Source organism: Schistocerca cancellata, chromosome 3 (assembly GCF_023864275.1).
Source record: "Schistocerca cancellata isolate TAMUIC-IGC-003103 chromosome 3, iqSchCanc2.1, whole genome shotgun sequence".
NCBI classification, from domain to species: Eukaryota; Metazoa; Arthropoda; class Insecta; order Orthoptera; family Acrididae; genus Schistocerca; species Schistocerca cancellata.
In genome coordinates this window covers 797,257,204-797,269,825 of record NC_064628.1, presented here as the reverse complement: position 1 = coordinate 797,269,825, position 12,622 = coordinate 797,257,204, and the positions used below count along the sequence as shown (strand labels likewise).

The following is a 12,622-nucleotide window of genomic DNA, read 5'->3' as shown; positions in this document are numbered from 1 at the left end:
AAATCTTATTTTGACATCGGAGCATGTAAATCTCAGTGCAGAGCAACGGAACTATGACTGTGAAAATTTAATTTTGAATAGAAATACAAAGCTCACTCTAGAGGATGTGAAATCCAGACTACCCGGTACATTAAACAGTTTGTCTGAGGGAAAGTAATGCGTTTTCAATGAGATTTACATATTCCATCTGACTGCAAAACAAAAATAACTCAGATTAAAAATAGTAACCTTGAAAATAATTAGTTTTCGTGTTTAGTCTTGCAAACAATCACTGTTCCAAAGCTGCTACTTTAATCATAGAGCAAATGAGCATAAAATATAACGCATCTGACTTTCTGATAAAACCGCTTGAAAACTCACAAGAAATCACTTTCCTGAAATCTTTTACTGATATGAAACCTCTGAACTGACATGATATTACTTTGAGAAGTACACTTTGACAATCACGGTATCTTACGGTGGACATAAAGTCTGGTGATTACTGAATTCATTGGCCGACGTATGCGAACGGAACGCTCGTCTGTTCTGCAACCTGTTACTATTAAGATAATGATGGGATTATCGAAAATCAAATTTCATTTACAGTACTTGCGATGTGCAATGTAAGACCGTATCTCACCAATTTTGACAAAATTGCTTGTGCAGCACACAACTCGCGGTGTGCAGTGAAAGTACAGAAACACATTCATAAAGGTAAAGAATGAAAAATGAAGAACTAAACTTAACAACTGATAAATGAAAAAAAAAAGACAGCAACTATGCATCATTAAGCCATAGAGCAATACAACCTTTCATACAATTCTCACAACTAAACAAGTTAGCAAAATATTTCTTAATAATTCACTTGCGCAGCTGTCGTTTTATGGATACTTGTTTCAATTATAAGACAAAACCTTATGCTGCATTACAAAATTTCTACTGCAAACTTCAGCCATAATCAATTTTCTAACAATAAGAAACTACACATTTACAAATATAAAAAACTGGATTACCTTCACACTTGAGTTTGTAATTCTTCCATTAATATTTGCTCAACATCTTCAATATTCCTCATTTTTTTTAAATAATGCTACCTCCACTAGACGGCAGGCAACTTCCATCCTTTTCAAACCGAGTACATTGCGAGACTGTCTAACATACTGTGCCTGCTACTCTCTTCAACAGAAGTAACCTCTTTGACCAACATCTGTGGTCTCAGGAGCAGACTTATAAAGACTATGGTTGTGTCGATACTATGGAGGTTGGGTATATTTATCAAATTCGCATCTTCATTCATAATTATGGCCAAAACTTATCGAAAATCGTCATGGCAAATAGGACCGCTGAAATACTGAAAGAGGCTTCAGCCAGAGTGCCATTACTGGAAACTGTGTTGCGACTTCGTGTTTTTGTGTGTCACGTGGCATAGAGCTTGAGTCAACTGGGACACTGATGGGCATTCTGTGCTGTTCAGCTTCTGTTTGTGGCTGTCAGATCAACGTAAACGTGTAAGTAGAAGACATGGTGCAAAGTCACAGGAAGAAGCATTTCTCGGGGCTACCTCAACAACTCGCGGAATCGCAGTGTGGAGAACTATTGGATGTGACAACAACACTATAAGCAACTGTTGAAGGGATGGTAAACCATGTTGTTATATCCATCATGACTAGGGTAGCAGGTAGGTAGGGTGACATCTTCCAGCAGGATAATGCATGACCACACAGTGAAGTTTACACCAAAATCGTATTGAGGGAAATATATATCTGGAGATGGGTCTTGCCCAGATGGAGCTCTACATAGAGAAAACAGGTGTTGTGGAACCCAAAGAACTGAGACCACCACAAGATAAATACATCGGAGGACACTTGTAAGGGCATAAGAAACGAAATGAGGATTCAAATTCAGGAACTGAAAAAGAAAGTGGTATCTTTACTTGTTTCCTACACAAACCTCTCTCTCATAGTAATCACTTTTTGAAACCGCTTGCATACGACGACGAGCGGAAAAGTAATGTTCCTGAGTTTTTTTATGTTAAACGTCTTAAAGCTTTAAAATAAAGCAGACGTTCTTAATATTCTACGACGTTGTTCTTTGTGTCTACATTCCTGCAGCCCCCTGCCGCTAGAGGGCTCCGAATTGTAACGTGCAATTTGGTGGCATATAACGTAACTATGTTGGTGCATGACAAACAGCGTGCTGTGATAGATTTTCGAATTCCAAGAGTTTGTCCGCACATTGAGCACCGTCTTCATCAGCATGATAATGCCAAATCAACAGAGCGCTGTGACATAAAACAATCCAACGCGTTATGTTCATTATCATCGACCATCCTTCATACACTCCCGACTTGGTCTCATCCGATTTTCATCTGTTTCTACGGCTTAAAGAACACCTTCGAGGACTTCGCCTTGACAGTATTAGTGCAGCAAGCAGAGCTGAGGTGGCTCCAACAACGAAGTGGAACATTCTACAGTGATGGTCACAACAAATGTGTCTCTTGTTGGCAGAAATGTGTTTATCGCCAGGGTGATTATGCTGAGAAATAAGTATGTAGACATGAAGTGTGAAGATGTAGAATATTAATGATTTTTGTTTTACTTAAAAGCCTTAAGAGATTTCACATAAAATATCCGGAGGCATACTTTTCAGCGGGCCCTTTTTCCTTATTTTTGGCTCGATTTCGCGTTTACTTGTTCTAAATCACGTAATGACAATCGAGTAAAATTTTCAGCTGTCTGTACCATAATTATGAAAGTCATGTCTTGCATAAGTTTGTTCCACTTTGCACTCTTTGACGATACAGTTCTCTCATCTACCAATGCACTTTCCGTTTAGGTTCCCCATTGTTTGCAATGTTAAATATCAGTATGAAGGCAGCCACTGCATGTGTCGTATTCATGGACGTGGTATCACATGTGGGTACCACTCCATAGGCGTCTCAAAGACGGCAACGGCAACGCAGTTTTCCATCAGACGAAGACAGCAATCACACAGGATCCGGGGGACGCAGTGATACCCACCTGCAGAGCGACGCCTCCAGCGGCTCTAACACGACCGTTCTGCTGCGATATTGGATGGCTAGTGGCAGCCCAACTGCACTCGCAGCCACTTTGTTACTTGACACTACACCGTTTATGCTGTAGTTCAGAGAGCCTCTATCTTGTTGCTATTGTATTAGGCGGACTCTATTTCTTCCAACATTATTTATAACGAGTCTTTATATTCTTGGAGAAAGCTACTACTTAATTAAAGCTTTTGTTTACTGTATTTGCTTGTTGACCCATTATTTCTGCTCCTGTCCAGCTTTCCTACGATGAGAGCAATTTCACCCATCTGTAGCTCTCCTCTCCTTAAAACCCAAGAGCGGTGCCCTCGCACACACATAATAACCAGCGACCAGCAGCAAACACCTGCCGGAAATATGAAGTCGCCTGTCGACTGAGCGTGGTTGCTGTCTACAAACACTCACAAACTTCTCGCGCACGAACTGTTTCGTGCAGCAGCCGTGCTCTGTTGATGTGCAGTTTCATGAGGCTGCTCAAGAAACATTCGATACTACCTCGAGCTCTACCACGTATCCGGAAATCTCCGGCTCGTTCCACCGCAAGCATCGTTTGCACAAAATTCTGTGCTCTAACTACTTGTCCTTCTTCCTTTGTCTTCACATAAAACTGTGCAATTCTTGTTTCTTCTGCAGTGTCGACTTAAGCGCCAACCAGACGAGATTGCTTGCTATGTTACAGGTGCCAGCAGGAGCTGCGTCCCCTGGCGCCGGTGGAGATAGTGGTGCGGCCGCTGGACCCGATGGCTAGCGCGGCGTCGGCGGCGGTGGCGGGAGCAGCGGATGGCGTGGCCAAGGTGCGGCGACCGGGCGTCGACATGGACGCGCAGCTGGCGAACCGCGAAGTGCAGCTGGCCGTGCGGCCGCCCTCCGTGGTGGCGCAGCGGCGCGGCTCCTCCATGCTCGCCATCACCCTGCCGCAGACTCGCTGGTGAGTCTCACCATCGCCAACCGACCTCTGTGGACGAGGTCGCTAACGTCAGCGCCTGATCCAGAGGACAGAAGTCCGAACTTAAGTCACAGAAATTACAACGAAATGAATAAAAAAACCACGCACCACAAAGGAAGGAATTGTCCGAATGGAACGGAGATCGGCAGATATTATGTACATGTACACACAAGCAAATGGCTAAAATTTTTGGAAAACTGGATCATTTATTCGAGAGAAACAGTTTGAGCAAGTCAATAACGCGTTGATCCACCTCCGACCCATATGCTAGCAGTTATTCGGCTTGTCATCGGTTGACAGAGGTGTTGGACGTCCTGCTAAGGGATATCGTGCCAAATTCTGTCCAACTGCAGCGTTAGATCGTTGAAACTCTGAGCTGGTTGGACGGCCCTGCTCATAATGGTCCAAATACTCTCAATTTTGGGAAGATCCGACGACCTTGCTGGCCGAGGTAGAGTTTGGCAAGCACGAAGATCATGAGTAGAAACTCTCACCGTATTCGTGCAAGCATTATCTTGCTTAAATGTAAGCCCAGGGTACCTTGCCACAAAGGACAACAAAATGGGGCGTAGGCTATCGTGTACGCACCACTGTGCCGTAAGGCTGCAGCGTATGACAACCAAAGGGGTCGTGCTACGTAAAGAAATGGCATCCCACACCACAACTCCTGGTTGTTGTTTCCTACGGCGAGCGATAGTCAGGTTGATACCCCATCGTTTTGTGCGGGGTCTCCAGACACGTCTTGGGTGGCCATTGGGGCTCAGTTGGAAGTGGGACTCATCACTGAAGACTATTCTTCTCCAGTCAATTATATTCAAGACCAAAGCCGTGTTTGGAGACGCCTTGGACAACAGTAGTATACAAACCTGACTGTCGCCTACCATACTGCCCGACAACTAGGAGTGATGGCCTGGATTAATGGCAGACCATCCTGGGCTTATATTTCAACAAGATAGTGCTTGATCATACACGGCGAGAGATTCTAATGCTTATTTTCTTGCTTGCCAAACCCTTCCTTGGCCAACAAGGTTGCCACATCTCTATCGAAGTTAGAGCTCTTGGAGCAATATGGGCAGAACCCTCCAACCAGCTCGCGATTTTGATGATATGACGCCACAGTTTGACATAATTTGGGACTATACCCATCAAATTGACATCCAGCAACTCTGTCAATCAATGCCAAGCCGAATAACTGCTCGAATAAGGATCCGAGGTACACCATGATCAACGCATTATTGACTTGCTCAGTTTGTGAAGCTCTTTCTCTTAAATAAATCATCCAATTTTTCTGAACTCGTAATCATTTGTTGCTATGTATATATATACATCACACCTAGTCATTTCCGTCCCATTCTGATAATTTGTTCGTGGTGTGTCGGTTTGTGTGTGTGTGTGTGTGTGTGTGTGTATGTGTGTGTGTGCGTGTTTGTGTGTGTGTGTGTGTGTGTGTGTGTGTGTGTGTATGTCTTAGAGTGATTTTCATCGCCCACTATCTAGCGAGTGAGGGAAGTAAAGGTGCTGGATTCCATTTCATAAACATCAGAGCTTGTATCTAAGTCCAGGGTTAATTTACAAACCTCTCAACAGAAATACGTGGTGTCATGTCACGCGATATTCTTGATGGCGATCCGTTCGTCAGATGGGAATATTATCCCGGCTAGCGGACCCTTCGTGCTGTTAGCAGTAGGTTACCTGCATTCATCGGTTTTCGCTCTGTGGCTTCTACCATCGTGATCAAAGGCAGAAACACGAAAACACCGCCAGACTGAACAATTAAATCTCAAGTGAAATCAATTAATCAGATACTTTTTCCAGTCCGCAATGCATACGAGTTAATCATTACACCATAAATACATGCAAGAGAAGTGCGTAAGCTCGAACGCTCAGAACCCAACGAAATGATCTCAGAATGTAAATCACTCATTCCAAAAGGAGTAGCATGAGCCGTTCGTATGTAAAACTGAAGGCCTTATCACAAGAGACTTTTGTAACATCTCTTATTCAATGTGTAACGGAGGAAATTTGATAATGCGAAAAAACACGATTTCCATGTAATAGAATCAGAAATACACTAAGTGACCAAAAGTATCAGGACACACCAAAAACATACGTTTTTCGTATTAGGTGCATTGTGCTGCCACCTACAGCCAGGTACTCCATATAAGCCACCTCAGTAGTCATTATCGTGAGAGAGCAGAATGTGGCGCTCCGCAGAACTCACGGACTTCGAACGTGGTCAGGTGATTGGGTGCCACTTGTATCATACGTCTGTACGCAAGATTTCCACACCCCTCAACATCCCTAGGTCCACTATTCCCGATTTGATAGTGAAGTAGAAATGTGAAGGGACACGTACAGCACAAAACCGCACAGGCCGACCTCTTCTGTTGACTGACAGAGATCTCCGACAGTTGAAGAGTGTCGTCATGTGTAATAGGCAGACATCTATCCAGACCATCACATAGGAATTCCAAACTGCACCAGGATCCACTGCAAGTACTATGGCAGTTAGGTGGCAGGTGAGAAAACTTGGATTTCATGGTCGAGCGGCTGTTCATAAGCCACACATCACGCCGGTAAATGCCAAACGACGCTTCGATTGGTGTAATGAGCGAAAACATTGTACGATTGAACACTGGTAAACGTTGTGTGGCGTGACGAATCACGGTACACATTGTGCGATCCGATGGCAGGATATGGGTATGGCGAATGATCGGTGAAGGTCATGTGGAGCGTGCGTAGTGCCAACAGTAAAATTCGGAGGCGGTGGTGTTACGGAGTGGTCGTATATTTCATGGAGGGGGCTTGCATCCGTTGTTGTTTTGCGTGGCAATATCACAACACAGGCCTACATTGATGTTTTAAGCATCTTCTTGCTTCCCACGATTGAAGAGCAATTCGGGGATGGCAACTGCATCTTTCAGCAAGATCGAGCACCTGATCATAATGAACGGCCTGTGGCGGAGTGGTTGCACGGCAATAACATCGCTGTAATGGACTGGCCTGCACAGAGACCTGACCTGAAACCTATAGAACACCTCTGGGATGTTTTTGAACGCCGACTTCGTGCCAGGCGTCACCGACCGACATCTATACCTCTCCTCAGTGCAGCACTCCGTGAAGAATGGGCTGCCATTCCACAAGAAACCTTCCAGTACCTGACTGAACGTATGCCTGCGAGAGTGGAAACCTAAGCGTGGGCCAACACCATATTGAATTCCAGCATTACCGATGGAGGGCGCCACGATTTCGTAAGTCATTTTCAGCCAGGTGTCCGGATACTTTTGATCACACAGTGTACGTATTTCCCTGTCATGATTTATTGCTATATGGAGTATGGCGCAGGAACTTCCTTACTAAAAAAATTATAAAACGGAATGTGTTGGAGATATCAATTTAATTCTCGTTTCTTTAAATTGAGGTACATTTAATGTTTTATTGAAAATGATATCTTGAAGGTGGCCTCCATTCTGTTCAGTGCATTTGGAGAGTGGAAATCGGAAGTATCCGTCCTTTTTCTCCGTCATGCCTCTGTCTATGTTGGGAACAGCAGCACGAAATTGTTCAGCAGTCTACCCAGAGTCCGTGTACGATTGGTACACACCAAGAATTGAAGGTAGTCCCATAAGAAATGTCGCAGGGGGCTAAATCTGGCGAATGTGCTGGCCACTGAAGATCGCCCTTTAAAAATATGAGACGGTCGGGGAAGTGTTCATAGAGTCATTAACGTTCGTGCTGTATGAGTCGTGGCGCCACCTTCTTGTAACCAGACATCCCCCACATCCACTTGTTCAAGTTCTGGAAGAAAAACCTCCTCAATATCTCGAAATGACGTTCGGAGGTGACCGTAATTATCCTACCGGTCTCCGAAAAATGGTGGGACAATAACGCCAATTTTGGATAACGCACACCAGTCACTCATTCTAGGTGCTGCCCATGAAGTTCTCAGGGATTCGCGCCACTCCAGTATCGTATTTTCTGTTTGTTCAGTTTTCCAGACAAAAGAAAATGTGCGTCGGCGTTAAGAAAACAAGGGCGCCATGAGGCACGTTTTCGATCAAAGTTTCACACGCATTGTTTAGTTAAATAAAATCGAACAGATGAAGTATGTGCACCACTGCCAGTTTTTATGGATGAAATTTCAAGCCTTCACGAAGTCCCTCACTGTGCAATCATAAATTGCAAGAGCGGCTGCATGATTGCGTGCAGATCTCCTGGGGGGAATTCGAAATCACCAGCCTTATTTTCTCGACGTTTTCTGCTATCCTGGCGGTTCTTTAAGGTTCTAGTTTCTTTCTAAACACACTACCAGTAATCATAAACGTAGACAGCACAAAACAATCGATTTTCCATCAGGAACACGAGCTGCAAGCGTGATATTAAATTATTCCCTGAAGCTGGGTTGCCATGACCGAAGGGCCATTGGAAAATGAAGTCTTCAAGGCGAACGAGCGGTCCTCTCTCGACCACTGCATGATCGCAACTAAACCAAACTTAAAGAAAACGTTTGGTCCAGGCCTTTCAAATGAGCTGAATACCACACAGCAATATACCTCTGCTTAAATGAGTGCTCTGTCTGGACAACAAACTCTTTCCACTAACCTTGTAGTGTTCCACAACACTCCAATCATCAAAATGCAAGTATCGGATTGCAACGAAGTGGCCAAAGGAAAGTGGAACAGAACCGTACACAGATCTAACGAAAGCCGCATCTTTACGCATTCAAGCACTCCAATATCAAACGCCACGCTACTTATACACGCATCAAAAAAAGTTTTGCATCACCCCGGTTCCCAACACCCCTGAAGATAGGCGTTGACTGTGGATATAGCATCACAGACACAGTCCCTTTGACTGTTCAGAGATGTCACTAAACTCGCTGAAAGAAAACAACCATGCATGAGCAGCGCCTATTAGACGGAGGGGGTCCAACACCCGATCAGTTCCAGTCATTCCACAAGGAAGGGCTCTCAACAAGGGAAGTGTCCAGGCGTCGCAGAGTGAAACAAAGCGATGTTGTTCGGCCGTGGAGAAGATACAGAGAGACAGGAACTGTCGATGACATGCCTCGCTCAGACCGCCCGAAGGCTACTAGTGCAGTGGATGACCACTACCCACGGATTATGCTCGGAGGAAACCTGACGGCAACGCCACCATGTTGAATAACGCCTTTCGTGCAGCTACAGGACGTCGTGTTACGACTGAAACTGTGCGCAGTTGGCTGCATGATGCGCAACTTCACTCCCAATGTCCATGGCGAGGTACATCTTTTGCAACCACGACAGCGCGGTACAGATGGGCCCAACAACATGCCGAATGGACCGCTAAGGATTGGCGTCACGTTTTCACCGATGAGTGTCGCATATGCCTTCCACCGGACAATTACAGTATTACGCCGCCAGTTTCTGGACGATATACACTCCTGGATATGGAAAAAAGAACACATTGACACCGGTGTGTCAGACCCACCATACTTGCTCCGGATACTGCGAGAGGGCTGTACAAGCAATGATCACACGCACGGCACAGCGGACACACCAGGAACCGCGGTGTTGGCCGTCGAATGGCGCTAGCTGCGCAGCATTTGTGCACCGCCGCCGTCAGTGTCAGCCAGTTTGCCGTGGCATACGGAGCTCCATCGCAGTCTTTAACACTGGTAGCATGCCGCGACAGCGTGGACGTGAACCGTATGTGCAGTTGACGGAGTTTGAGCGAGGGCGTATAGTGGGCATGCGGGAGGCCGGGTGGACGTACCGCCGAATTGCTCAACACGTGGGGCGTGAGGTCTCCACAGTACATCGATGTTGTCGCCAGTGGTCGGCGGAAAGTGCACTAGCCCGTCGACCTGGGACCGGACCGCAGCGACGCACGGATGCACGCCAAGACCGTAGGATCCTACGCAGTGCCGTAGGGGACCGCACCGCCACTTCCCAGCAAATTAGGGACACTGTTGCTCCTGGGGTATCGGCGAGGACCATTCGCAACCGTCTCCATGAAGCTGGGCTACGGTCCCGCACACCGTTAGGCCGTCTTCCGCTCACGCCCCAACATCGTGCAGCCCGCCTCCAGTGGTGTCGCGACAGGCGTGAATGGAGGGACGAATGGAGACGTGTCGTCTTCAGCGATGAGAGTCGCTTCTGCCTTGGTGCCATTGATGGTCGTATGCGTGTTTGGCGCCGTGCAGGTGAGCGCCACAATCAGGACTGCATACGACCGAGGCACACAGGGCCAACACCCGGCATCATGGTGTGGGGAGCGATCTCCTACACTGGCCGTACACCACTGGTGATCGTCGAGGGGACACTGAATAGTGCACGGTACATCCAAACCGTCATCGAACCCATCGTTCTACCATTCCTAGACCGGCAAGGGAACTTGCTGTTCCAACAGCACAATGCACGTCCGCATGTATCCCGTGCCACCCAACGTGCTCTAGAAGGTGTAAGTCAACTACCCTGGCCAGCAAGATCTCCGGATCTGTCCCCATTGAGCATGTGTGGGACTGGATGAAGCGTCGTCTCACGCGGTCTGCACGTCCAGCACGAACGCTGTTCCAACTGAGGCGCCAGGTGGAAATGGCATGGCAAGCCGTTCCACAGGACTACATCCAGCATCTCTACGATCGTCTCCATGGGAGAATAGCAGCCTGCATTGCTGCGAAAGGTGGATATACACTGTACTAGTGCCGACATTGTGCATGCTCTGTTGCCTGTGTCTATGTGCCTGTGGTTCTGTCAGTGTGATCATGTGATGTATCTGACCCCAGGAATGTGTCAATAAAGTTTCCCCTTCCTGGGACAATGAATTCACGGTGTTCTTATTTCAATTTCCAGGAGTGTATATGATTCTATGTATATAGACTGACCATGGAGTGAAAATTTTACCAAGGTCAGGAATCGAAGCGGGTCTCCTGCTTACTAGGCACATGTGCAAGGCCCAATAAGTCACCTTGGTACTGCAGAGTGCACAACGGCGTGGATTACCCTGACACGCCTCCATCTTTTAAATTGTGTCATTTCATTTGCATAAGTAAATGCACCTGGGTTTTTGGCTGGACCCCTTCCCCTCCCCCTCCCCTCCCCCCAATTACGTTCGATGATGAGGGGCTACTCCAGAACACGGAGAGCCTCAACAGTATTCTGTTCGTGTCTAAGAGGGAATTTAAAGCAGACTGAGATGGCAGTGAGAATTTGGATTTAGAAGGGAGGTATGCCAGAGTAGTCCGTGCAGTTTTGCGCACCGCCGTGCCAGTGTTGCATAGTGGCTAGCGCACCTGCCTGGTAAGCAGGAGAGCCAGGTTCGATTCCCGCCATTGGTACAGATTTTCACTCGCCGCTACAGTCTACATATGTAAAATCACGTCAGTAGGAGACGAGTAAAGTCTCTGAAAAAAATCAAATGTGTGTGAATTTCTAAGGGACCAAACTGCTTAGGTCATCGGTTCCTAGACTTACACAGTACTTAAACTAACTTATGCTAAGAGCAACACACACACCCATGCCCGAGAGAGGATCGAGCCTACGGCAAGAGGGGCTGCACAGTCCGTGACATGACGCCTCAAGCCGTGCGGCCACTCCGCGCGGTCAGAGTATATGAAATTGTGTCATTTCACATATATATGATTCTGTTTAATACCTGGCGGTGAATAAACGACATGGTTATTAAATTTAAACAAGAACACTTCAGACGATATAAACGAAATAATTAAAGTATTGTATTTGAATTCTTTTACTTGGGCATGTAATGTTCGTCATCTGCATGGGAGCATAACTTGATAGGAGACTTCTTGGGCTATCAAAGAAAGGTTCATTTCACAATGCGGGGATGTGTAGGGAGTAACTTTTTTAGAAAGAAACAAAGGCTTGGATGCAGTACGCAAATCCTATAATAAGACAAAACAGTTGGTGAACGCAATATTGGAATTTCACGGTAAGCGTTTTTAAGTGGATGCAGGTTCCAACAATAGTGATGCAGAGACGAAGCAGCAAGCACGAGAACACTAGCATGGAGAGAAGCAACTAAACAGCCTAAGGACTAAAATCCACAAAAATAACAAGTGATACGTATGGGCTTTTTTTCTTTTTGTAAAATATGTACAAGAATTTTGTTGTCCACTATGTTTCCCGCTGATACCTGGCGTTCTCATTTTCAGGCTGCTCTCGAATGGCAACCCAGATGAGAGACTCCCTCCCGGCAAAGGCGATGCGGAGGCGGCTGCTGCGGCCTTCAAGAAAAAGAACCGCACGCTGGGCGAGTGAGTACACCTGAGAAACTACGAGGCACCTACCTTCACTCTTTCTTTCTCAATCCATTTTGACAATGAATGATTATCAGAACGTGTTACCTGTACTTGACTAACCCATTTTGCCAAATCTAATTGTTGGGCGTTCAGCTCTCTTTATTCATAATACTGTGTGACGTACTTGCCTGCATCCACCCCTTAGAGTTCTGGGAAGCAAAGGGTGTACTAAACACGTGACTTGTCCACGTTTGCGTCTACGGGACACCTATCGCATTACCACGTGGATTTTTCTGTTAACTTTTAATAATTATTAATGGCAGACAGGATTGTGGTCAGTGTTGTAAGCTATATTCTAAACGGCAGCTGGTTATCGTTTCGAAAACAAAATATT

General features: G+C 46.1%; 1 protein-coding gene across 1 annotated transcript in view; it reads left to right on the top strand.

Annotated features, from left to right (window-relative positions):
• Positions 1–1,748: 1,748 nt before the first annotated feature.
• The window catches only part of LOC126176579 (proton channel OtopLc-like), a 141,746-nt gene continuing 130,872 nt past the window's right edge, over positions 1,749–12,622 (top strand). Inside the window, exons 1-3 of the mRNA XM_049923741.1 lie at positions 1,749–1,846; positions 3,723–3,971; positions 12,142–12,243. Coding sequence (XP_049779698.1) covers positions 1,749–1,846; positions 3,723–3,971; positions 12,142–12,243 — 449 coding nt within the window. The remainder of the gene's footprint in view (positions 1,847–3,722; positions 3,972–12,141; positions 12,244–12,622) is intronic.